Raw genomic sequence first — 27,831 nt, 5'->3', positions numbered from 1 at the left:
AGGGCTCTCCGGACGCTTGCTGGCACTTCAATAATAAAGTTGCAGCTGTCAGCATCCCTTTTTCCTGACTTATGGCTTAATTTGATTGAGGAAAAAAATGCATCTTTGGTCAAATTTGGTAGTTTGTCGACAATGTTTTGTTCATAAATACATTTGAAAACTTCTATCTCTGCCATGTCAGTAGGGACCCCAATAATTACGATACGGGCTTCCGCTTACGAGGTTCATCAACAGTAAGTCCAGATGTAGAACGCTCGACAGTCTGCTTCAATTTTGGATGTCGTCCTTGGTCTCAGTGCTTATTATTACACCACCGTTTCTTATTTTTCGTAGTCCACGTACCTTCAATTTCATTTCTTCAGGACAAACTATCTTTTGTACTAAATTTTGGTATCTTCACTGGTCTTGGTACTGTCTCTGGGATATATAGCGACTGAGCTGGTTGCATGAGGCCGTATAAGGGTTTTTGTACCCTTCACCATGTCAGCAAAGGAAGTGCTTTCCTGTTTCTGTTTGATCAGGTTCTCTTCTAGCTTTTGCTTGATCTCAGTCAAGCTACTAGCAAGGTCTTCATTTTCCTTAAACGTTTGCAAGGTGGCGTAGTTTTGGAGGGCTTTATGTTTCAATGACTGGTATTGCACAGCCATTTGAGAGACTGCACGACCGACTTTAAGACATAGGCTACTTACTCTTAGTTTTTGTTCGGAGTTCATCTTGCCTTCCGAAACCATGGTCGTCACCTCATTCAGGCACTTCTCAATGCTATTCATCCAGGACTGAATTTCGGGAGTAGAATAAATCTCAACTTCATCATCTTGTGCGCGACCTCTGGCTACTGCTGGTGATGAAGAGCAATGCGGCAGTCCGCCACGACGAGAGGGGCTGCTATCCATTATTGTTGAAGTTTACTTTTTGTCCATATTTGCAATAAAACTGTATATTTCAGAATAATAACACTATGTCTCGAAAACTAGGTCAAAATAAAAATTGTTAATTTATGCTATTATTAGATTGCTGCGATGAGCACGTCCGCGTTCGTCGAGTTCGAGTTTGGAGTTTTTGAGTAAGTACTTGTGGGCTTCCGAAGGTTGTTCGATAATGAACAATTATTTACTTTTAGGAGTTAGGTAGGTACCTATATGGTTCACGTCACCGGTAAATAAAGATCAGAGAATATTTTGGTATCTGTATTACGCCATGTATGAGAAATGTTTGAGAAAAAATCTTGTACAATTTAGATAACAATCATGTTTTGAGTATCTATTTAACAGTTTAGTGGTTTAAGGTTGCAATTAGGTATAAAGCTCAGGAAGCGGTCTACGATCGTTTGAAAGTATGATCCTCAATCTCATATACCTAGGCTTTTCTATCGACAGTAAAGCGTTGAATATGTGCATACTTAAACTATTTTACAATCTTTCAAGTGTATGTAAAAAAGTTAATCACGTTTTCATATGTATCTCCTAATTTGAGATTAAAATAAAAGGAAGTAAGACTGTTGAACGACGATGATATCATTGCCAATATTTTGAATACAGTCAACTTAATAATAATATTATCATTCAAACCTGTTTCAAAGGACACACCTACGTCAAACAAGCATAACATATTTTAGTTGTTTTGTCAAAAAATAATAATAATTTACACATTTTATGCCATTTCAAAATAACAGTCAACAACCATTCTAGACACTGTTCTCTAAAAGCAAACTTGAAGCTATAACTATTAAAGGAAAATTGCTAGAAAAACCATCTATTGTATTTTATTCAACTACCTACTTATCTGAATAACTTATCGTCATACAACTTATTCAAACGACATAATATTCTAGATTGATCGAGATCGCAAAGTAATTTTCCTCGTACGCCTTCAAGTTGACAATTGGAAGGGCGTAGGTACCTACTTGTCTATGTCATAATTATTCTATTATACAATGGTATCACATAGGAATATCTATGTACCTACTTAAATGACATGATCTGCATGTATGAGCATTGTTGTTTACTTGATCTAGTTAAGTATGTATGTACTTACCTACTTAAGTACTTATCTCAGAGAAGCAAATGAATGTCTTATTGTGGAAAACTGTGGAAACAAAGGCTTGGGTTAGAGAATGTTAAAATGTAGATGTATTCAATAATCAAATGGACTTTTGTAGTTATAAAGCTTTTATGCAGATTTACGTTGAATTCGTTCACCTTTTCAGAAACCAGTTCAATGGATACAGACAGTAGATATTTTTTTTATTGTCACCTTGCCCACAGATCAATAAATGTTCAGATGAGTTTGTTTTGTTGAGAACGACGCAAAAAAAGGTTTATAAAGTGACCATATTTTCTTGGTCATGATAGCGTGACATAAGGTAAAATGATAATAAACAGTGATTCACGGACCGCGGAAACCTTGAGAGATGGCCATTAAAGTTTTTATTTACAATTTCAACGAAGGTTGACACGTTCCTAGTGCATCAAAAAATACGTTATAGTGTTGCGTTCCGTTAACCGTAACGCTTTTTGTAGACACAATGGGGAAACGGATTAAATCAACATAAAAAATTAAAGAATTCCTAGGAAGTATTTGTAAGTATTACTTCAATTCATCAATGAGATGATGTTTATTTAGGCAGGTTTTATAACTTGTATTGTTATTTTGTACATTGGACCATTGATTCCATTTCGAATAACAAAAACTCCATTCTCATTGAAAAATGAAATTTCCTTTCGACGGATAAGCAGGCAGTTTTCTCGTTTTCACGTCTTCTTTGACAAAGTAAAATCAGTTTGTTCGTCTTTAAATCTTAACTAGAGATTAATTCAGGAAACTTGCGTGTATAACCTCCGTAATTTCAATTGGGAACAAATATAATGACCACCATAAAATGCTTTGATACCCTAAGTTTTGCAACCAGAAATATCTACTGAACACCAGAAAAATAAAGTCTAAAAATGTAATAGTACCAGCTATTTTAGTCACGACTTCACTTTAAATTGTATTCGACCACCAAATTTAGTAAATGATCACCAACTCTTGACGACCAAATTAATGTATTATTTTTGCCTAAATAAGTCACTGTGATTGCCATAAAATGTAGGCTTATTACCAAATAAAGTATTATGATGCCATATTAAGTTATGTGTCCGGCTTGCAATGCATGCGTGAGTGTCAGTATGACGAGTGACAGGGGAAAATGGAAGAAAATGACATATTGCGCCGACGCCAAGTAAAATTGGGAACAGGGCAGGAGAAAGAAGAAGAAGAATGTGTTTCTCAATACACTCTTATCGCACTGTTTAGAGGCATGCAATAGACAATTTTCCACGCTAGTGCAGGAAAAGGGTCCCCATAATGTTATTACATTTATTTTATCAGGCCGAACTTATTTTTTTGGAGTCAGTTTACTTAAACAGGATAGCAAGATGTAAAAACTTTTTTGATGATCATTTACTACTTTTGGTGATCATTTACTACTTTTGGGATAACAATGATTTTTTTGGACTCATTTTGCTTAAATAGGATAGCAGAATTTAAAAACTTTGGTTATAATCTTACTTTAAAATGGTGGTTTAATTTTGGTGATCATTTACTATTTTTGGCTTACGCATGATTTATTTTGGAGTAATTTCACTTAAATAGGATAGCAAAATGTTAAAACTTTGGTGATAGTTTTACATTAAAATGCGAGTTTCATTTTGGTGATCATTTACTATTTTTGTCTGCTGTTTGTTACTATATCTGGTGATCAGTTAAACATAAGCCATTTCAATTTAATAAATCTCTTACACGCAAAGACAATCTTATGTTATGTTTATTCTTAACTACGTCGTGATATAAACACAACAAGAGTGACGTTGTTTGACTTACGTACTTTATACTTAGGTACTTAGAAAATCTTGCCCTATCAAAGTAACTTAGTTGGTAGGTTGATGAATAGTGGAATATTTTTATAAAAGTAACAATAAAGTTTTTTCATCAGTTAGAACGATTAAAAACACAAAATCGTACAATAAACAAATGAAAGTTACCTACAGTTAAGATATATCTTCATGTGCGTCGCAAAATATATGGGGTTATTCCCGCTCGGTAACACCCTTTTGTCAACACTGTTGACGATCGGGAAAAAAAAGTGTTACCGAGCGGGAATAACCCAATATATGTACCTACTTATAATTGGTATGAATAATTCGATATACCTAATTGATGAATCGATTGTGTAATCGAGCGAGCATCGAGCGACCTACATAATGCATCGATAAACATACGACGCGTAAATTTCCTTTATGTAACACATGCTTTTACGATCAATCCGTATGCCTACTTATTAAGCAGAAAATAACGTAACTAATTACCGTTGTTAATGTTAACAATGGAAGAAAATGTATTGAGAATTCATTGATACTGTTTTTGCGGTTGTGGAATGAGCTCATACTGTTTATGAATGACTAAACCCGTTGGTACCAGCGCATCGTATTTTACAGCGGTATGCAACATTCGAATATTACCTTGACTTTGTTTTGCTGGCCGTTGATATATTTAGTGCGGCTTTGTCTCGTGATTTTGAAAACACGTGCCATTTCTCTAATCAGAGAAATAAGCTCCCATATGTTTATGATATAACCAAATATTTGGATGAAACCAATTACATAATAACAATTCCACTAATTTCAAATAGCGACCGAGACGTCGACAAATGTCAATAAAGAAATTAAAATGCATAATTTTAATCAATTTTGTATGCAGATTCATCATGAACACAAATTCGATAAAACATTTTACCAATAAACAAAGTATCAATTTACGTTGCAGATAAGTGAATGTAAAAACATGATGATTTAAAAACAAGGACGCAATTATACTGTGATAATTGCGTCCTTGTTTTTAAAAAATCTTCAAAAACAAAACACGGTCTCATTCTTTTTTCAAATTCCCGTTTCCAGGTGAACCAGTGCGCTGTTGGACATGCTCATCGGACCTGAACCCGCTGTGCAACGACCCCTTCCTTGCTGGACGTTCCGACAACTCGTACCTCTTCCGATTGGAGAACTGTGACGCGAATACAGGAGCTACTTACCCTTACCTGACGTCTTCCAAGTCCGCTTGCAAGAAGCAGAGGAAATACAGTAAGTTCTGGAAATGTTTATGACTATGGATGAAACCTCGTTAAATGACTTCTCATGTAGTCTTTGATGAGACTTCTGTGGGTATTTGGAAACTATAGCCATTCAACAAGCTAATAATAAAATTGTGTATTTTCACATTTTCATAGTACCTTCTTAGGTACCTACTTCGGAATTGGGTATCTGGAGGATGCGGGTTGGCTTTTAAAACCTCCTTGATCTACTAGTATCATCGACAACTTAAGCTAGTATTTTATTGCACTCTGGCTGTATAGAAACTAATAGAAAGTTGATCAGGAAATCCTATCTTCGCCGCTTAGAAGCCAGGTGCTGGATATAATTTCTTTATTCCATTTTAAGAAAGGAAGTGGTCGGAGACTTAACAGGATATTAACGAACATTTTTGTTATATTTTTTTAACAATATTTTCGAAACCTAATATGCGTAACCGGTTTAAAAAGTCTGATCTTGGTTTTAAAGTCAAGGATACAAGAGTAGCAGTTTTATTTTTGTTTAAGTAGGACAGAAATTAAAAGTATCAGAGACAAGACCTAGACATAGTTTCGAGTAATAAATAGACAATTCGGCAGACATACGAGTCATACTTATTTCTGAAATTACGTACGTTCACACGCCACGCAAATACTAGTAGAAAAAAATTCGTGACCGTAAAAAACTATTTACATAATTACATAAACATGTTATTTTAATACCTATATTCCAAAAAGAAATGGCCAATTTTGTAACAGAATATTTATTTTATTATGCTGCTCATGCATTCCAGAGACAAACCAATGCGCCATTCTACATTTTTAAATAGACAAAGCTGGCAACGATACGTTCACAAATAAAGAAAATTGGGACAATCCACAATGCGGAAGATAGTTTTCGAAATTGTGGCAACATTTCTCGAAAGGATTTGTATTGTTGACAAATTAATTAATTCTGTGGTTATTTTCGTATACCAATATTGTGAAAATATGTGATACTACCTATAGGGAGGTACGGCAAAACAATCATAATAGCTAACATGTATTTTCACAATTTATCGCCCAAAACAGCTAGTCTACCTACCTACAGATGTAGTACAGTACCTATTAGGAATTTAATTAAAAAAAATTGTTACCTACCAATTTTAATATCGTACTTAACATACATATTACGTACATCATACATATCTACTTACTGATAAAATAGTTACAGGAAATGTAAATTTAAAAAATCATACATTTCAACACTTTTTCACAATTTTAGTTTGTGAGCAATAATTATAATTTATTACTGGTTCATATCGACGGGTAAAAGGCAAAAGGGGTCAAGCACCACAGATCAAATTGTTCAGGAGAGTAAAAAGAAAGTTTAAAAAAATAATATCTCTTTATTGCTTTATTGAATCACATCGCAATATTCAGAAAAGTTTACTTAAATACAAAGTTCTTTAATAATTTTACATCAAAATAAGCCTGAGATCAATAGTTTCAAAGATAGATGTCGCTTGACCCCAGGGTTTTACCAGGTTTATCGCATTTGCGAGGGGGTCAAGCACCAATATTGAATGTTGGAATATTTAGATTTTGGCCTAAGCTCCATGTATATAAAGTAGTAAAGCATTTTATTTTATTTGGCACAACAGATCATAGAACTAAGTCAGATTTTGGCTTAAGTTAAAATATCTTAATTAACAGTATTATTTTATATTTGGCACAGCAGGTAGGTAATAGAACTATGGATTATGTATTAAACTAAAACAATACAAGGAACAAAACTGAGATCCAAAAAACAGCAGTTACCTAACTGATAGTACATACAACAGCATGTTATCACATTATTTGAGTAAATATTGACTATTATCCTTGAAATGACGTCATCGGATGGCGCAACTCGAATGGTGAAAAAACGGCTCGCCGTAATATTATTTCTAAAAATATATATTAGTGTGAAAATCTAGCTTAAAATTCATTTATTATTGTGAAATAACATAAACAAGTGTTGCTTATAGTGAAGTTCATGTGTTTTTGTCGTAAATTTTGAAAATACGAAGAAAACATTACTCGGTGAACCAGCTGTCAAACGGACGGATTTGAAATCTTCAAATAAACTGGGGAGTATTGTGTTTTACTTGTATTATATTACTGTGTCTCTGTGTTTGTACACTAAACAATACATAATACACTGCTCATTGTTATGAGCAACGTCCCTACACACATATCGGCTCAGTTACTGTCTCCTTCTGCTTGACAATATTGTGGAAGCAGAATCGACGACGTTAACGTTCGCCCCAGACACACATTCACTACAAAATCTACTACACAAAGCTACTTTATAACATCCTTTTCATATTAACCTAATTTCAAACTCGAATCAAATATATGTAATCTATTGTTTACATTTCTGTCCCTGTAAATTTATTCTTACAACTAAATTTCCTAGTCAGTTTTTCTATATTGTTTTGTAAGTAACTTATTATCTTTAATCATAGTAGTATAGTGATACATATTTATATATCTCAATAATCTGTTAAACTTTTTATTTGTTTTTAAATCACCCTACCCTGTTTACTTTATATTTTTCCTTCTGTTTGTTTTAATTATTAATCTTTTTCGTTTTACTCAGTTCTAATTTTCATTGCAGTTATAGGTACTTATGATCACCCCCTGATTTTGTCCTAAAAGACAGTTTTCAGCCACTTAGCTGTATACTTTCACATTTCAGATTAAATTGAGAAAGTATCAACAAAATGACAACCCGCAGAGCCACAGCTATCAAAGACTTAGAGGACAAGCTGAGGGCCACCCTGAAAGATCTGGAGACTTCCAAAAAACTATGCGTCCAGCTGCTGCAGGAGAGGGAAGACAGCGAGGTGGAAGTTAAGAACGTTGTTGACAAAAACACTGTCTTGAAAAATGACCTGGCTGAGCTGCATATCCAGCACATGGACCTCCTCGACCAACACAACCATCTACAGCAAACAGTGTCATCATTACACGAATGCAGTGAAACACATCATCTTACATTGAGGCGTATTACTGATCTTGAGCTCGAGTTATGTGAGGCCTACAAGACTATATCCTTGTACGAGTCTGCCAAAGCTAGGGATCAGACATCCGAGACCCTCAACCTATTCACTGAGTTGGTAGGAAGCACCACAGCAGCGTGCAGCTCGGCTGAAATTATAGATCTGACTGGGGATGTTACCATAATGCAATGTCCATTGGCTTTAAGTAAAAATAAACTTAAGAAATACATTAAATGTAAAAAAATTATCAGGAAGTACCGTACAGTAAGGAAACAGAATAAGGTAAACAACTGTATGCACCTTAGGAGAGAACGTGTGAATCTAGTACAGCAGTTAAATACTTGTTCCCTTGAACTTGAACAGTGCAGAGCTACCTATGACCTGGACATACAACAGCTACATGACCAACTAACCGTGAAAGAAAAATTGCTTTCTTACATCTTCAGTAAATATGAGGATTGTCAAAAGGAACTAAGTGCCCGCTTGCAACAGGCCGGTGAGCTAGTGGACCTGGTGAAGTATAGTGCTGAGAAGTATGAGGCATTGGCCAATAATCTTTCCTGCAACTGTACACAACCTGAAGCAGTGCCTGAACCCCGGCTTGCAGCTAATCTGCCTGAACCCCCTCAGTCTGTTAAGGGTTCCTGTAACATCAAGCAATTTAACTCAATTTTATTCACAGACAGGTTTGGTAAAGGTATAGGCTCCTACATTCAACACTCACTCTCTCAATCACACATTGTAACTAGTCACTGTTACCCTGATTTACATTTCAATTATATAATAAAAAACATAATTAATACTCAATTCGATGTTGACTCCACATTAATTCTTTTAATAGGTGATAGTCTTGACTTAATGAAATCTGACATTGCTAATGGTATCAATGCCTTACTAAAACTAGATCTGAAGAATATTATACTTTGTGCATTACCTTATTCAGATTGCTCTTCAGACGAACAAAATAAGTATGTTCATAGTTTGAACAATTTCATGTACACTTTGACATGTTGTCATAGCGACAAATTATTGTTTTTTGACACTAACAAGTTTGTTAGTGATTTTTATTTAACAAGGGAATGTATGTATTTCCCTAATAAATATAAAGATCTGATTGCTTCTTTGTTAGCATATAATATTAACAGTGTCATAGATAACAATATGACAAAACCTAGGATAAGCGACGAATCAGTATTGTCTAGTTTACCTAACAATACGGTGATTGAATATTTAAACTAGCTCCTGAGACAATAGAAAAGCATTGTAGTAACCTTATACTCTTTCATCAGAACATAAACCGCTTTTCTGGCAAAATTTTAGATATTGAATTATTAATTGATAAATATTCTATTGATATAATATGTCTTTGTGAGACATGGTTAAAGCCTGATAAAATGTCATTTAATGTAAATAATTTTGTGGTTGCCAGTGTGTTTAACAGAGTTTCAGCTGAGGGTGGAGGTACAATAATTTTATCTAAGAGTAATTTAAAATTTAAAAATAGATTAGACATTACCTCTGGCTCTGTTGATCGCGTCTGCGAAGTAGCATGTGCAGAGATAGAAAGCCATATAATAGTATGCGTTTATAGACCACCAGCATCAAATTTTTCTTTATTTCTCGTTCATATGGAGGATATTCTCTCAAAAGTTATTAAAAGTAATAAATTAGTCTATATTTGTGGTGATTTTAACATAGATCTTCTCACTGAATCATCTGATAAATGTAACCTTTTAGCGTTATTTAATTCATTTAATCTTAATTATTTATTTAATGATCCCACTAGAATTACGGCTACTTCTAGTACCTGCATTGATAATATATTTACTAATAACAGTAATATCGAACATTCTTCCTTAATATCTGGTGTACGGTCGGACCACAAAGGTCAGCTTGTTAGTTTTAAAACTAATAAAATAAATTCATTAAATAAGATAATTACTTTTAGACCATTGAACAAAAAAACTTTGCAAAAATTTCAAGATAATACTTCGGATAAATTAAATTCTATTAACATGGACTGTAAAGAACCAAATAAACTATTTAAACATTTATTTAATACACTCTGCCAGGAACTTAATAAGTCATGTCCGAAAAAAACTATTAAAATCACTCACAAATTTAAATTCAGTGAATGGTCTACTAAAGGGATTAGGATAAGCAGGGATGTCCTATATAACTTGTACCACGAAAGGTCATTGACTTCTGATCCAACTTTTCATGACTATGTAAGAAACTACTCGAAGATATTTAAAAGGGTATGTATTTTGGCTAAGTCGAAATCAATTAGTAATAAAATAGCCAAATCAGACAATAAAATTAAAACGGTCTGGAATATTATAAATGTTGAAACCGGCCAAACTAAAATGCGGGATGCTGACCCGCGGTTAGTTATTGATAATGCTGTTATCTCAGATAAGGTAGAGGTTGCCAATGCTTTTGACACCTTTTTTTCAAACATTCCCGTAGAGGTTACCAAGTCCCTTAATTCATCTTCAATATTAGCTGAGACGTTACTTCGACAGAACTTCAGTAGAAATATACCTGACTTCCAATTTCAATATGTCTCTGATTACACGATCAAAAGAGCATTCAAGTCTTTAAATCTAAAAAAGACTGAGGACTTATGGGGCTTTTCTGTCACAGTCATTAATTCCATTATTGAGAGTGTTGCCCCGATACTTAGTGAAATCTTTAACCTTTGCATTGACAACGGTATCTTCCCTGACTTGATGAAACTCAGCAAAATTGTTCCTATCTTTAAATCAGGCTGTAAGAAAAACCCTTCCAACTACAGACCTATTTCAATCCTTCCAGCCTTTAGCAAAATCTTCGAAAGGATCTTTTTATTCTTAGCTTATATAAATGATCTCCCGTATATGATGTCTGTGATCTCTGATATTATTTTATTTGCTGATGACACTTCCCTTGTCTTCAAAATTAACAGAAAGGAATCTAGTCCTATAGAGGTAAACGATAGCTTGGTTACTCTGAGCAAGTGGTTTGCCGCGAATAACTTGCTTCTTAATTCTTCCAAAACGAAATGCATTAAATTCTCTTTACCTAATGTAACACCAGTAGGGCTCAATATCGTTCTGGACGATAATAAATTAGATGTTATTAGTCAAACCGTCTTCCTGGGCATCACCATTGACTCTAAATTGCAATGGGGTGCCCACATCTCAGCACTGTCAAAGAGGCTGAGTTCCGCAGCTTATGCAGTCAGAAAAATAAGACAGATTACTGACGTTGCTACTGCTAGGCTCGTGTATTTCGCTTACTTCCATTGTATTATGTCCTATGGTATTTTACTGTGGGGGGCAGCGGCTGACGTAAACTCAATCTTTGTTCTCCAGAAAAGGGCAGTTCGTGCAATTTATGGCCTCGGCCCTCGCGAGTCATTAAGAGAATTATTTAAAGAAATTGATATACTTACACTACCTTCTCTTTATATACTAGAAAATATCATGTTCGTACGCAAAAACTTAAATCAATTTAGTGTTAAAAGTGATATACATTCCATTAATACAAGAAACAAGCACAAGCTAGTAGTTCCGAGATTCAGATTAACGAAATCAAATAAATCGTTTTTAGGGAATTGTGTCCGTTTTTACAACAAGCTGCCTAAGTGTGTAACCGATCTCACGGATATAAAATTTAAGAACACCTTAAAATCCACCCTAATTAAAAAAGCTTATTATAAAATTCAAGACTTTGTTGACGATAAAGATATTATATGGCGATAACTCATCTCTCCATGTGTGGCTTCCCTGGCAATTAAACGACTTTTTCTTCTCCCTTTGCATTGTATAGATTTACAGTTTAACTTTCTTGCATTGTATAATTCTGTGAGCTTACTATTGTTATGTAATAGACTGTTTGTACTGTGACTATATTACTTTTTAAAAAGAGTGTCTATGGAGTTTCTTGCCGGCTCTTCTCCATGAGACCAACTTTTTGGAACCGTGCAACTAATGTGACGTTTCATAGGTGCCTGCAAAGGCCTATGTGAAATAAAAAGATTTTGATTTTGATTTTGATTTTGAATAAACCACAATAACTTGGTAAAAATTATGATTGTTTAAATTTTTAATGATTTCTTAAACGCGTGAACCGATTTACATGATTCAAAAACGGATAAAATGGTTTTATACAAAAATTAATAATACCAATAATTACACCAATATCGTTAAGATATCTCAATAAACACATTTTCAAGTTGCTCTCGTAATAAAATTATCCAACATGTACCTACTACCTGAAACGCGTACCTACTACCTATTACCAGTTCTTAAAAAAATAACGTTTTTTTGTATGGGAGCCCCCCAAAATATTTATTTGGTTCTAGTTTTCAGTATTTGTTGTTATAGCGGCATATACAGAAATACACCATCTGTGAAAATTTCAACTCTCAACTATCACGGCTCATGAGATACAGCCTGGTGACAGACGGACGGACGGACGGACAGAGGAGCAAAAACATTAGGGTCCCGTTTTACCCTTTGGATACGGAACCCTAAAAACTATCCTAAGAAACGTTAAATTTATTTTTATAAAATAAATAAAATGAGGTTGAATTTACCGATGATACTAGGGGAATCACGGCATCTTAAATTTCTTCGACCCCTCTATTGCTATCATTATAATCAAACACCTAACCTTCTTGGTACTAGCAAGTCTTTTTCGGCCAAACACTTCTCAATTTCACGTTTTCGGGAGTTGCAGACATGTTTTATATAAAATTTTAATCTGTGTTAACAATTGCGATCGCGTTTCAAACACGCGTGAACTTGCTTTCACGTACCTACACGAGACATATCCCCATTTGCAAGGGCGCTGTCGCGCGTGCGGAGTGGATCAAATGCAACTTAATGAAAATAAAATTATTTAAGAAAGGGGCCAAGCGCCAATTTATGTTTAGTTGACAATTTTTACTATTGGTGTAAGCGACGTTATAGTTATTAAACAAATAAAAGAAAAATGGATACAAACGACATATTTACTTTTAATATTGTTGTTAAAATTATGCCAAATGACAAGGCGATACAAAAACGTAAAGTTGGTGTCGCTTGAGCACTTTTGGTAAGTATCGATTTGGCACTTCAGTACAAATAATTCTTTGGTACAAGCGACTTTTTTTCATGCTAGGAAAACGATACTACGACCATTCGAAAGAGAAAAAATAGTGGAGTTGGGGTCAATAAAAAAGTTAAAATCGCAAAATGTGGCGCTTGACCCCTTTTGCCTTTTTACCGTCGATATAGATCAATCTGAATCTGAAATTAAAATTCCCCAAGTCGCGGTATTTAGGATGTGCCCTAGAGGACCTACCTACAGGCAGTTTTACGGTTGGTAACTTTTCAAAGCGAGCCCTACTGCGACCAGTTTACATTTGATAACCGTTACTGCCGTTAGTTGACCTCAATACCACCATGGGTAAAACATTGTTCGTATGCAATGATCATGGATTTAGGTACCACATAACATCACGCCTGATTTCTAAATCCCGGATTTAATTTTTGAGAGCCAACAGATAAACGTCTCCTCATGTTCTAAATTTTTAGTTCTGAGTAGTATGACACCTAAAAGGTAGCTAGGTAACTGCCTACATAATTAACCTGATTGCTATTTAGACAAGTTTTACGCTCGTTAGAATTACGTCAGACTGTTTTGGACGTAAAGCATTGTTGCCTGTAATTTAAAAAAAAAATATCTAAACTGACAGTCGCAAAATTACACGTAAAAAAATAACAAACAAATTGACTCATTAGTCTAAAATATTGTACATTTGTCATACGTGAAGGAAGTTAATTTGTTACATTTTCTCATTTCAATGTCAAGTGCTACCTGCCTACGTAATTATCCTAGCGTGTGAAACATCTAGATACTTCTATTGTCCTTTATAATAGTTGATAATTTCTGTTGTCGTTTGTTCCGGTTATAATTCTCTGCCTTAGGGAGAACAAGGTCGTATATGAACTATGGTCAGTGAAAAACAGTACAGTGTTTAATTAGCTGATTTGTTATGACGGATTACGGCATAGTGTGAACTAAATTACGGATCAATAATCCACCTAATTAAAATGGAACCCGTAGTGTTCTTTACGTCCCTACTAACTTTGTCCAGAGTCCAGTACGACTTTGGATGACAACATTAATCCACTCAGTCCTTCGATGGGAAGTAGAGGTGAAGGATATCCCTCGCAGCTTACCAGATGATTAAATCTTTCTGATAGCAATCCCATACTAAACCTTCATTTACAAACTAAGTAATTGCTCCATATAACAAACACGACGCTATTACAATCCTTTTACTTTAATTCAACCAGCAATGTTGCCAGACCACTTAAACATAACACTAACTAAAAATAAATGGGATTAGCCTCACAGTTCCTAGGCGTCCGTAATTGATAGTTATAGAGGGTAATTATAATTACTCTGGGAAGTAAGACCTCTAAATTAGGTCACGCACGAGACCAGTTATCCACTTCACAGATGGATCGGTTTGTTCATTACAGCTAATGCGCCAGTTTCAATGGCAAAGGTCACTAGAATATTTAAAGTAGACCTACTTGGTACAAGGCTGTGGATGACACGAGAACTTTGAGTAGGGTAATGAATGATGAATTCGGCAGATTCTGAAAGATAAATTGTTTATTATTGATGGGTTCGATTAATGGGAAATCAGTATTTATACTCTCATCATAAGTGGGTGTTGAGTAGATGGGCACCTACGTCCTCAAGAATAAGTGTCACAACTTTTAGGTTGTACCCATTCGATTGTTGAAATATTACCAACAGACAGAAAGACAGACGTCTGTACCTGGATGTGATTTTAACTCACTTCTAATTTTCTATTTCCAGTCAACGGCCAGATGGTGATTAGCCGCGGATGCACATGGAAGCGTCAAGACGACTACAGTACTACATGCCCAAGCTCCTCAAACGGGCCCAATGAAGTCACCTCCTTCTGTGAAACCTGTGAATACGACGGATGCAACGGAGCAGCCACCATCACCAAAACCATCGCTCTATTAGCTGCACCATTGACCCTCCTCCTCTTCAAGTAACCAAGTTTGAAAACCACACTAAATATAGTACAAATATAAAATAGATATTTTTATTGTCGACCGTGGGACCATGATGTCAAACCCAAGAGTACCCACCGCAGTTCTTGTTTTCACATCGAAATGTTGTATAAATTGTGTTTTAATAATATTATTTCCGATTCTTTTAAGCAATAATGTGAAATAGCTTTAATGTTACTTAGTATTGACAATTTCTTATTAATAGATATAACTAATTGTGTTATTCCAGCCAGCTTTTTGTCTTTATTGTCGAGTACTAGTATGTAGGTACCTTTTTTTCTATTCTGTTTTACAAAAACTATAATTTGAATAAGGCGGTCTTAACTAATTTGTAGTTTGCTTTACCTTTTCACTTTTCTGGCTCTAAAAACTATGAAAATAGTTGTTCTCGTTTTATCGTCAATGTTTCTCCCTTCTATTTTACCTATAAAGCTGAAACTTATTATGTAAGTTATATTCTCTCTCACACACTGATATTAATATATTCTAGATTGTTCTCACTTACTGGTTAAGGAGATATTTTAACTGTAAATATTCTAAATACAATGTCTACATTATTTTAAGTTAATAATAAGTAAAAGCATGTACTAACACAATTTGCTGATTTATCAAGCAGTTTAATGTTCGCACTTATGCTTAGAAGTGCCTTATTTGTGCAAAATGACATAAAAAAGTTATTAATAAGCGTGTAAAATTGACAGCATTGATTCTCAAAAAATATAGAAAACACCGCGTAAATAAATTCTGATGTTGTTTAATTAATAAATTTTATCATAAATATTCATGTTTGTTTGTTTTAATTCCCATATTATGCAATTCCAATAGACACTGTATTTTATTTTCTAAAATTTTAACCACTCATAAATGGCTCCGTGCATCTGAGGTGTTGATTGATTACATTAAATTACATAATAATAAAACAGCTTATTTTATACGAAAATTGTATATAATTCATGTCAACATTCTAAAATTGTTTTATACTATACATGGACGGGATTCAGTCTTTAAATCTAAGTGCAACATATAAAATAAGCTTATAAGAAGCATTATATCAATGTATAAGAACATACCGACACATTTATACATACATATACAACCTTAACTTTGTAGGTACATGTCTATGGTTATTTTCACTGTTACATAATAAGGTTTTGTTTATAAACACAACATAGAAACTCACCATGGTGAATTGTGTTGTCATAAAAACTTTCACTTGCCATAATTAACATAATATTATACAAAACGAACTTTCTTTTCGTAAAGTCAAAGCACACAATATGGGCGTATGATTGCAAAAGGGCCAATTCTGTTCCTTTATCTAAGAATAATAATCTGCTCTTATAGCAAAGTTATGGGAAACTATAACTTATTCTCGATAACCTGATATTGGATAACAAAATTAAAATAATTATGCATTTCTCAATACATACTTTAACTTTTTTACTTTATGTTAAAAATAGGACATATTATTAGTAAGAAGAGTACGTTAGTACATTTGTCTTGGACAAATATATCGAGATTTTAAATATACCAATCGATAGAGCTACAATAAATTCTTAGTACATTAAAGTTAAATTTAACTTTTTATCAACAGAATGTCCCATATGTTAATTTCATGTTCTGGTATACATTTTAGTACACCTCTAGATATGTGATGCCGTTTTCATAAAAAAATCATTGGGGTTTTGACATGGTATAGTGAATACTAAAATAATTACAAAAAATCACTTGGAAAATATTAACTCTGTACACTTACATTTATAATTATATAAACTAAAATAATATTTTATGATAAAAAAACACATTAAGAGATTCAATTAAGGTATTCAAATTTTTCAGTAATAAATGCAAGCTGCAATCTTACAAAATATATCTGATAGGTACCTAAGTTAGAAAAATATATTGTACAATATATTTTGTTAATATGTATTTGTTCTATTAAATTAAAACTTTATAATTTTTTTAAGGCACAGATATAACTGAACAGTTATTAGAAAAACTATTGCTTTACATAAATTATTGCAGTAAAAAAACATAAAAGAGAATGGATAAGTTTCTATGGTCTCTGGGCTATCAGTGCCCAGCGATAATTTTGGTATCAACAGATGTAGGCATCGTCCTATAACCACTGTTTTCAATCTGAACTTTTCTGGCACTTAATGTAAAAGAACCCAGTTACTAGGTAAGCCTTAATTTGCTTTTGATTACTCATAACAACTGTCCAAGATGTACAAACACAGCTGGAACTATACATATAAGCACAGCTTGAAGTGACCTCCTTTCCATACAAGTACAAAAACAAAAAAAAAAACTTTCAAACACCTATATTACATAATGAGGATTGATTAGAAATAGCTATCTTGTATCTGAACAAGGGATTAAAAGCATTTAAAAAGCTCAGAATTAAGTTATCACAAACTGCGAATAATAAACGTCTTCGCTCATTCATTTTTGAATGCGAATAACTTTTTTCTTAAATGTCCCATGGGTTAACACCCTTAGTAGAAGTTATTTCTAATTACTAGCGCTATCGTTTGATACCGATTTCATGGCTGGCCGCTGATAACCCAGGAACGCCCAATTTCCTTTCATAGTTGATGTTCCATTTTAAAACTTATGAATTAGAATAACCACTTAAGAATAGCAGAGGCAGATAAAACAAAAAATAATGATAACGGGTTCAACGCTGATGATCCATTACACCCATCTTTACTGTTACATGTGCAATATTCAATAAAGATGTTGTAAGTACCAGTCCTCATAAGACAGAATCTCTCATCGCCTTGGATACCAACTTCACCCAAATAAGCACAGTCACGGAAGTACCGCCATTCTCCATTTACTGAAAATCAATAGAGGTAAGGATGTAAAAACCTTGTATTTTAATTGTTCACGATTTTAGAAGCGAGTTTTATATCCTTTTAGGAAAATAATTGTTTTAAAATTGCTTTGACCTCCAAAGACAGTCAAGTTCTTTAGTCTTTAAATTTTTTCGCTTTTGTTTTTTCTAGTCATACTAAATTTAAAAATGATCTAACTTTACAGAAATAATGTAGCATGGAACATTTGTACTGACGCGTAAATAACCTACTGTTTTAGTTGCTACTGATAAAAAGCTGTAATGAGTTCGTCAATTTTCTAAAAACAACTTTAATGATAACATAAGATAGTGAGAAGAGGACATTGCTCCCGTATTGAACAATGTTTCATTGCGAAAAAAGGTTTTATTTCAGTGAGGAGTAAGAAATACCAACCTTTTTGTCTAATTTTGCGGCACATTGATGGTCTGACTCCCGGTAAATGCGACAATCCTTTTTCTTGTTTACAATCAGTGATCGGCACGGTGCTGTTGTCGAATGGATCGGCGCATTTAGGATCGTTACTTGACCGGCAATTCCAGCATTTTATACTGAAAACTAGCATCAACAAGTGTTATTTCGGAGCACCTTGGGCGTGACCACTTTTGTTTATGAATGAAAAACATCACTTACCGTAAGGCACTACGTTCAGGACGATGCAGGCATATATAAAATATCTTAAACTGGTGCACATGTTGATATTGGTTAGGAATTGATGTATTTCTTTTAATTTCTGCACTGATAAAATAACTAAAATCAACAAACTTTCCTGGCGGTTGTTGTCGGTTAAGAACTTTGAGGACAGATTAAAAAACCGAAGTTGTTAAGTTAGTTTGACAGGTAAGAATAGAGATAAACCGGATACAAAGAACAGGTGTAATTTTGAGTTCACCGGTTTTTCTATTACTTTAAAAACTAAAACTATGAAACCAGAGAGCAGCAATGTAATTATGTATCCGAAAAATAATAATTTAAATGTGAATCCAATGGTCGTGATTTGTAAACATAAATATTCCTTTGTGATCTTTTCTCGACTTCTCTAATACTTTTTAGAATTTTCATTTGGCCGTCATGTCAGTATGCCATTTGCCATAATTGTGTGCTCAGAAATTAGTTGCGAGCCGCCACTCATTAATCGTTTTCGTGTAATGAATTAATGATTTTATAGCAGCTTCACTACTGACATGACGTATTATATAGTTACCGGTCTTTTACAAGTACCACCACAGTACCACTCTATAAAAGTTTGGGTTGGGTGTTTGTTGGGTGTGTGCAGTTCGTTATTTTTGTGATTTTTATTAATTTAATTTCACTTTTAGACTGAATGAAATCAATATGTTGTTGAAGGCGATTATTATAACGTTTCTGTGCACCTTACCAGCGGGTAAGTGCGGGATTAAATACTTTTAATATAACTTTTTAAATGTTTTTGTGCAATCGTGTTGATTTTCTCTGTTATTTCAGTATTTTGCGTGAGATGTTACCAATGTGCGTCGTCACAAGACAGTAAAGGGGAAGACAACTGTGGGGCTTACAAGAGGTTTGACAAAGAAAGTCACATCGCTGTGGAATGCTTCAGTGATGAATCTCATATGCCTGGCTCTTTCTGCATGAAGTTGACTCAGCAAGGGCCTAAAGGATTTATTTGTGAGTAAAACTACTACTTTTATTCTCTCTCAATTGGTTTATATACACAGACTGAATGATTTACTTAAACAATTCTATACTTATACAAGTAATAAGTCTTGTAACTGTGTAAATAGGAAACATTGTTTGCCAACATGAGAGTCCATCATGTACTTTAGTTACATTTATCCATTTCCCCACTGTTCAAAAGAGCTATAAGTAGGTATTAAAAAAATAAACCAGCAAGTAGGAACATACCTTATTGTATTTTTTTCATATTGAGATAACTTCAAAATCCAAATGGATAATTGATTCCATTTTCAGTATACCTACCATTCACTCTTGTTGAACATAACAAAATGTATAAACAAAACACTGTCGCCTGCTTGCAAAGCATCAAATAGCCAACTTCAGAACAGCAAAATTACAGCAGTAGTGTTTTGTTCTTACATCTATTCTAATATAATAGAGAGGAAACATCTTTTTGTTTCTGCCCTAAAGGCTTGGAAACTGCTGAACGGATTTGAAATTTTTTCCTGTTGGAATATTATAATATCCCCAAGTAACGTAACATAGTTTATCCCGGTACAGGAAGAAGTTCCTCCGAGATGGTGGTGATTCCGCAGGGAACAGCTACTTTCGAATATTTTTAAGTCACTACAACCGCCTTCAAAATATAGTAATTTGACGAGAACTTTTTAATGCTGTTTCCAGGGGATGGAAGATGGCGCCAAGTTATACGACGCTGTGCCTCGGTTGCTGAGACAGGTGTTACCGGTGTTTGCAACTGGGGAGTTTACGAGAACGGTGTCTACTGGGAAGAATGCTACTGTTCTTCAGATGAATGTAACGGATCATCATTAGCCCAATCTTCAGCTATACTACTTTTAAGCACAATAGGAACTGTCCTATACTTGTACAAACTACTTTAGTATAGCTTTTTATATATCAAATCTTGTGCCTTAAAGATACAAATGTACAGAATCAATTTTACCATACACAATTTTATACTTTAAAGGTAGAATTCTGTGCATCTATGACTGCGATCGATCGCGATGCATGGAAGTGTACCTTAACAATGGAAATATGCTACATTCCAAACCTTTGTTTTTTTTTTCTATTTTCCAATAATTTTCTTATTGGATATCTTATTGTGTCTCTTGATCAAATCATGCCTAATACTTATAAGGATTTATTTGCTATTAAAACAAGATTATGAATATCTTTCTATATGATAATGCTAATAGCAGCTATTAATTATTAATTTGTTTGTGAATCAAGGTATAACTGCATACTAATTTGTTGGTAAAACCATAAAGCAACCACTTTTGAATATGGAGGAGTATACAATAATTTACTAGAAAATCTGTTTAAGCATATCCCTCAAGTCTACAATCAGAATCAATCCATATTTTTAATGTATTAATAGTTCATTTAAAATACATAGATTTTTTATGTTTTTATTTGTATGTATGTAGTGTGCTTGAAAGCATAATGTAATTTAGGTATATTAAGATGAAATAATATCCGTCCATAGTTGATAATTCAACAAAAAAAAACATTAGATATATGTATATTGAATCTCATATTTTGTAGACAAATAAGATAAACATATGAATGTTAATTGAGTCCAATTAGTAAATGTGTTAATGATATACTGTTAAAATACTGATAATTGGACTCAAAACAGTTAGGTATTGTCTTTATGACAATACCAAATTGTTTTTTGTTCTACAAAGGAAGTCTTTGTTACCTCGATAACCGTTTAACAAGCTATATCTAAACAGAAACTTGTTTTTAGAACATTTAATGGTTTCTTCTATTGACTGATAACAATAAATTGATATTGTTTTTCAATGCTATTTTAATTAACCATTCTGCACACTGAGGTGACTAAAAAACCAAAAAGATAGGAAGAAAGAAGTTTATTAATTAATGTAATTTAAACACTACTTAATTTGAGTGGGGACTTACCTAAGAGTAAATGTTTGTATGATTTTTTAAACAATTATGTATTAGAAATGAATCACTGTTTAAAATGACCATTGATTAGTTAATACCTGTTATTGTATTTTCATTGATTTGCCGCATTTAATTTTAAACTGAGTTAAAAAAAAGTCAATTGTTTATGTTAACCTTTTCACCGCCACGCCATATCGGTATTCCTATGCCCTGTACGCCAAGCCCGAAAATCTTAAAATCTTAATCTACTAAAAAATACATAAAAGTAATGATTTAATAGGTTTATTTTGTATTTTTCTGCGACCTGTTTTTTGTCGAGTATAGCCGTCGTTGGCGCACAGGGCACGCTTGCTCATGTCGGCTATAGCCGACATTGGCGGTCAAAAGGTTAACTGAAGTGCACACTCAATATAGCAAACCTATATATTTTTTAATTCGTCTGCTACGAAAGCCATGTGCATGTGCTGCACATGCGAAGTAGTGCTTTGGTAGAATATTTTGTCTATCCTGTGTCGGTTCTTGACATCTTGGCCTTCAACTATCACCAATCAGAAATTACCAACTTATTTAAAAACTATCGAAGTAAATTGCTGATCATTAGTGGAAACATTATTTTATGCAAAATAATTTTGATAACTTTCAGCTTGCAAAATTATGCAGCTATGCAAAAATGCTCTTATACAGGATGTCCCAAGAAGTAACCAGATTGTTTTATGTAGGCCTTTAAGTTTAATACCCGCCCAGGTTTCACACAGCGCCGAAACTGGATTTGTAGGCACCCACTGTCCCCAGACACAAGATTCAGAATCAGAGGGAGTCGGATCACGACCAAATTTTGTTCATCAACCTACGTGAGTAAAACCCGGTCTCAATCATTTTATTTCGTCTTCGAGTTTAGTTGGTTTGGGCACACTATTCTTGTATTTTTCAGTAGGTACATAGATACCTAAGCTGACAAAAACGAGTTCTCCATTCGCGCCTTATCACTTTTGCCTTTATTTTCTGTCTACACTCTGTAGAAAGAAAATATTGTCAACGAGGCCACGAAATAAACTGTAAAAAATACAGTTAGGTACCAACTTAGGTATATCTATATACCTAAGTGCCTAACTACGCCACACGAACGAAACATAGGTAGTCGTAGACTAACTAACGCACAGAAACGATTAAATATTTGTCCTCAAATCACTGGACTAGTAAATTTTTTTTTGAGGTTTTATTAATTATTTAGAGCAATAATGAGTTTCCGCGAGAAGGTTGTTATAGTCACCGGAGCCAGTTCAGGCATCGGTGCTGCTATAGCCGTGAAATTCGCTGAACAAGGAGCCAGTGTCGTACTTACAGCCAGAAATCAGGCCAGGCTAAAGGAAGTCGCAGACAAATGTAGAAGCTATGGAGCTAAACATTGTATCATAATTGCTGACCTCACAAAGAAAGATGAAATTGGGAAAATCGTTGCAACTACCGTGGAACAATTTGGAAAAATCGACGTTTTGGTCAATAATGCTGGAATAGCTGGGAGGGCGGCAATCTGGGAAGCGAATGCAATGGAATTATATGACGAAATAATGGCAACCAATCTTCACGCCGTGGTATACTTAACAAGCCTCGCTGCTCCTCACTTGATTAAAACCAAAGGTAACATTGTGAACATATCTAGTATTGCCGCGGTTAACGTCATTAAACCAGAACAATTCGCTTATTGTACTTCGAAGGCTGGACTGGATCATTTCACCAGGTCCGCGGCTCCAGATTTTGCGTCGAAGGGCGTGAGGGTGAACTCTATTAACCCTGGGCCGGTAGAAACAAATATTGCCCAGTGTTTGGGTGACAGGCAAGGCGAGTTTTGGAATATGATGCAGAAAATGACAGCTCTTGGCAGACTTTCGGATTCTGAAGAAATTGCTGACTTGGTGTTGTTCGTAGCTAGTGACAAAGCTAAAGCTATAACGGGATCATCTTACATTACCGATAATGGGCTTTTGTTGAAAAGAGGTGCATAATTAGGTACGCCAATAATAGTCTATTAAGAAAAAAGGATATTATAGTACCTACTTCTAATCACGATAATTGTTGTTTTATTTTTGTTAAAAATGTCATCAAACTACTTATATTTAGGTAGTATTTAAATGCAAATCAAAAAATATCCGTTTTCTATGCACTAAGATTCCGAATTCCCATCAAAATTACTGATTGCACAGCAAAATATTCAACTCAAAATATCACTAAACACACTACAATTTATTTTCGCAGCGTACAGCGATTTTTCTTAAAGCTTTCATCAATGCACAGCTAACAATCTTAATGCACATTATACATGTTAACTCTTTTTCTTTTAAATATAGCTTCTATTTTTATCTAGACACACGGCAGTGTGTCCGCCAAGTTCGAGCAAAAAAGGCGACACACCGGCCGTGGGTTATATTACACGAACCATTTCGGGCCAAATTCGACCCCCCTGTAACTCAAAATCTATTTTATTTACGCATATCAAATTTCTAGTATCTGTTGAGACCCCCTCACTTATCTAAAATACAAAATTTCATTAATATACCTATTGTAGGTCTTGAGATATTGACGTCAGAAAATCGCTATTTTTACTATACCTACACTTATTCACTGATTCACTTATTCACTGACTCACTCATCAAAAACCTAGACCACTTCCAATGGTCGTATTGACTTGAAATTTGGCATGGAGGTAGGTCTTTATGTCAAGGTAAAGGAAAAAATCTGAAAATGGCCAAGTGTGAGTCGGTTTCAAAATAATGAAGGTGTTTTATACCCGGTGTAAATTTATACCCCTAAGGAACTAAAACGAACTAAATTTATCTATATTTATATAATATATCTTAGAATGGTACAAAGGTTTGTATTTAGTCAAAGTAAAGTAAAAATCTGAAAACGGCCAAGTGTGAATCACTTTCGAAAATAACGAATGTGTAACTTTGATCCACGAACATAATATATGATAACATGTCATGTCAGTCAGTTGGTAAATCTAGTCATAGTTAATCTAGTTCATTTCTTTGTAAGAAACATAGTGCATATTAAAAAATCTAAAAGATAGTATAAATGAGACATTTCTTTAACTAACTTCATCATAAGAAAAAAATAAAATAAACAACCTTACAAAAAGAAATGAAATCCCACCCAAAACAAAAATGTGAAAGACTGCCAAGTTCGATAATATGGGAATGCTTCGCCTATAAAAGAAGTGAGATCTGAATAAGTACCAAGTTCCATACACATACCTCAGTTAAAAAGAGTTACTTTTTAATGATGATTACTTGGCAAGTTTTAATAGAAAATTAAATACTTGATTCATTGCGTTTAGTAGGTTTATAACAAGGTGTATGAAAACTTGCCAAGTAACATCATTAAAAAGTAACTATTTTTAACTGAGGTGTGTGTATGGAACTTGGTACTTATTCAGATCTCACTTCTTTTATAGGCGAAGCATTCCCATATTATCGAACTTGGCAGTCTTTCACATTTTTGTTTTGGTATTATTTACAGCAGTTTTTTTGAATAAAACAGCATTTTATTAGTCACAGTCATCTTATTATTAATTAATTACCACATAATGATATCAGCAAAAAAATATAAAATTTAATACAAAATTGTAATTTATTGAATTATCAATAAGCGTCCACGCTTCCTTTTTTGCCCAATAGGCACATTTTGGCCGGCAGCACACATCCGGTTTCCGGATACGGTTTCCTGATCAGGAATTCCTATTCGGGATTCCGTGACACTAGCGCACACATTCGGTTTTTTTCATTCTGAATTTACATGGCCAGTACGTATGGAGCCACTTAAGTGAAAACACGCATCATGGAGGATGACGAGTTAATTGCGATTGCACTCTTACTTTCGTTAAAAAAGAAAAAAAATAAGCGGATTAATTAATTTTACACCCGTTAAATACACGGAGATTGGCCGAAAGTCAATTCTACATATAGTCAATTCATACGTCACTTTGTTATAGGACATGGGGCAATTTTGTATGGATTTTGATCCGCCTTCTTTAAACTATTTAACTTTTATGTATGCAAATATGTATATACTAGCTTCTGCCAGCGGTTTCACCCGCATTCTGTGGGAACTACTTCCCGTACTGGGATAAAAAGCCGATAAGTACCTAGCCTATAGCCTTCCTCGATAAATGGGCTATCTAACACTGAAAGAAATTTTCAAATCGGACCAGTAGTACCTGAGATTAGCGCGTTCAAACAAACAAACAAACAGATTTGTTAATTGTTTTATAAACTGGATTTCATCTCTCAAAAAAAATATATATACAAAAATAAAAACAAATATAAAAAAGCAAGTGACAAGCGGGCTCTGATACACGTCCATTCGGAACAGGGCTACCTTGATTCAGAATGAAAATTTCCGTATGTGTGCGGCGGTCAAACCAAATTGTTCGCGAGCGCTGCGTTCGGAATGACGTCATCAGGTTTTATTCCGTTCTGAGTACCCAAACGCACGGAGAAAATTTTAAACCGAATGTCAGGTTTTTTTCCGTCCGGAAAAAGTAAGAACGTGTGCGCTATTGTGAACATTTTGTATGAAAAAAGAGCATTCCGGTTTCCGAATCAGGATTCCTGATCAGGAAACCGGATGTGTGCTGCCGGCCTTTTAGCTTCTGCAGGTGGCGCCACGTACTTGAGTCGGATCGCAAGTCCGATGACATGCTTGCACATATTAGTTCTTAAAAAAAATTTTTAGTCATTGTCAGTACTTCCTTTTGGCATACATTTCATATAAGTAGTCATTTAAAGGCAGAACTATCACATTTCAGAATGTTTATAGTCAGAATCATCTTTTGGCATAGTTTTGGAATTTTTATTTTCCTGTAAGAAGCAAGCAAACAAGCTTGAAGCATGCAAGCAGGCATGCATCATGTAAGCAGGCATGCAACATGGAAGTAAGCATGCAACATGCAGCAAGCATGGCTTCTGTCACGGCTCCGGCGCTACGGGGCTCCGGTCCCATGCGAGCTTATCGTCGTAGATGGCTTTCACGCTCACCACCGCAGCTTCGGCTTACTGGCCGGCGGAGCCGGCCAGCCTCAACCGCGTCGGCGAGCGTTAAAACTACCTGCGCCTCAGCTCGCAGGCCGCCTCGCCCCTCCGCGCCTACGCGGTTTTGAATTGCACTCTAGGGGTAGGGCAAACAAGACTACGTGGAGTCGGTTTTCCAGCGATTCGTTTTCGTTACTAGCTTCAATTTTTCAGTTAATTGGTTCTGCTTTTAGAAATAATGCAATATGACAGGATTTTTTTGTTATAATAATCATTAAATTTGCCGAGCATGGCTTCTTGAAAATTAAGACAAATATGATGAACAGATTTTGTTGTACTTACTGGTTAATGTGCCACTGGGATAGTTATTTTGCTACGAAATATAGAAAATTTGCTGTGCAGTCAGTATTTAATGCTTGTATGTAGTATTTTTGTACAAGAATAATTTTAACTGTATTGCGTGCGTTATAAGGAAAAAAGTAATGCCATATTGATGTATAATTTCGAATTATCTGCAGTTTGAGTTTTGTTAAACATTTAGTTAATTTGTAGTGAAGTAAGTTATTTGATGTAAAAAAGAATATAAATGATGAGTACGTATTGATAGGCGATTATTTATTTGATATGCAATTTATAATATTCCCTTATATTTTACTATTATGTCTAAGGTTAAGTACCTAGGTGTCTACGTAACCGCCACATGAGTCGATCTGGCTCATATACGTACCTTGAATGTTACCGCAATAGATAAGTGACACACCTTGTTTATTCCCTAATTTCTGATGTTTTCTTCTGGGCATTTGGAAGGACCCTCAAACCGCGGGCGATGTGTAAGCTAATATTCATTATGTGCAACGGCACATGTGCATGTGCACCAACCGCTCCTATGGAGCGCATCGTATCGTGCTACACCTACTTCAAACCACTCAACCATCACAAACTTGAGGACGATTGTAGATACTTAAACCATGACCTTCATAACAAAATAATTATGTTCCGCAATTCAATCCGAAACGAACCATTGAAGTAAATGAGATATAACTAAATTCAAGTGTGTTGATTCGTATGCCTGTTACAGCTTATCAGATAGGTAATAGGTATTATGAGAGCTTCCTAAGTGTCCAATTGATCTGTAAA

The 27,831-nt window shown here is 34.6% G+C and overlaps 4 protein-coding genes across 4 annotated transcripts in view; 3 read left to right on the top strand and 1 right to left on the bottom strand.

Moving 5' to 3' along the window:
• The window catches only part of LOC110376106 (uncharacterized), a 28,258-nt gene extending 12,258 nt beyond the window's left edge, over positions 1 to 16,000 (top strand). Inside the window, exons 2-3 of the mRNA XM_021334459.3 lie at positions 4,935 to 5,117; positions 14,995 to 16,000. Of these exons, the coding sequence (XP_021190134.1) occupies positions 4,935 to 5,117; positions 14,995 to 15,200 (389 nt within the window). The 3' untranslated portion in view covers positions 15,201 to 16,000. The remainder of the gene's footprint in view (positions 1 to 4,934; positions 5,118 to 14,994) is intronic.
• LOC110376107 (uncharacterized) lies at positions 15,532 to 18,889 on the bottom strand. The gene is made up of 3 exons (XM_021334460.3): positions 18,710 to 18,889; positions 18,473 to 18,634; positions 15,532 to 18,060 (listed from the first exon to the last, which is right to left on the bottom strand). The coding sequence occupies exons 1-3, from the start codon at positions 18,768 to 18,770 to the stop codon at positions 17,840 to 17,842; spliced, it is 444 nt and encodes a 147-aa protein (XP_021190135.2). The 5' UTR covers positions 18,771 to 18,889; the 3' UTR covers positions 15,532 to 17,839.
• Positions 18,890 to 19,298: 409 nt separating this feature from the next.
• Positions 19,299 to 20,745, top strand: LOC110376112 (uncharacterized). Its single transcript, XM_049850953.2, has 3 exons — positions 19,299 to 19,460; positions 19,541 to 19,723; positions 20,417 to 20,745. Exons 1-3 carry the CDS (start codon positions 19,412 to 19,414, stop codon positions 20,632 to 20,634), a joined length of 450 nt encoding a protein of 149 aa, XP_049706910.2. The 5' UTR covers positions 19,299 to 19,411; the 3' UTR covers positions 20,635 to 20,745.
• Positions 20,746 to 22,902: 2,157 nt separating this feature from the next.
• LOC110376122 (3-oxoacyl-[acyl-carrier-protein] reductase FabG-like) lies at positions 22,903 to 23,667 on the top strand. Its single transcript, XM_021334497.3, has one exon. It carries the CDS (start codon positions 22,903 to 22,905, stop codon positions 23,665 to 23,667), a length of 765 nt encoding a protein of 254 aa, XP_021190172.3.
• Positions 23,668 to 27,831: the final 4,164 nt, after the last annotated feature.

The sequence above is a fragment of the Helicoverpa armigera genome, chromosome 18, assembly GCF_030705265.1.
Source record: "Helicoverpa armigera isolate CAAS_96S chromosome 18, ASM3070526v1, whole genome shotgun sequence".
Classification (NCBI taxonomy): domain Eukaryota; kingdom Metazoa; phylum Arthropoda; class Insecta; order Lepidoptera; family Noctuidae; genus Helicoverpa; species Helicoverpa armigera.
The sequence above is the reverse complement of the archived record's forward strand: the minus strand, read 5'-3'. Positions and strand labels throughout refer to the sequence as shown.

Bases quoted from the DNA above. Each gene is read 5' to 3' on its own strand.
- LOC110376107 (XM_021334460.3), bottom strand. From the start codon at position 18,770: ATGTGCACCAGTTTAAGATATTTTATATATGCCTGCATCGTCCTGAAC. The intron at 18,635-18,709 runs GTAAGTGATGTT...TGTTGATGCTAG, and splicing joins CCTGAACGTAGTGCCTTACG to TTTTCAGTATAAAATGCTGG. The intron at 18,061-18,472 runs GTTGGTATTTCT...ATTGATTTTCAG, and splicing joins CCGCAAAATTAGACAAAAAG to TAAATGGAGAATGGCGGTAC.
- LOC110376122 (XM_021334497.3), top strand. From the start codon at position 22,903: ATGAGTTTCCGCGAGAAGGTTGTTATAGTCACCGGAGCCAGTTCAGGC.
- LOC110376112 (XM_049850953.2), top strand. From the start codon at position 19,412: ATGTTGTTGAAGGCGATTATTATAACGTTTCTGTGCACCTTACCAGCG. The intron at 19,461-19,540 runs GTAAGTGCGGGA...CTGTTATTTCAG, and splicing joins TCTGTGCACCTTACCAGCGG to TATTTTGCGTGAGATGTTAC. The intron at 19,724-20,416 runs GTGAGTAAAACT...TGCTGTTTCCAG, and splicing joins AGGGCCTAAAGGATTTATTT to GGGATGGAAGATGGCGCCAA.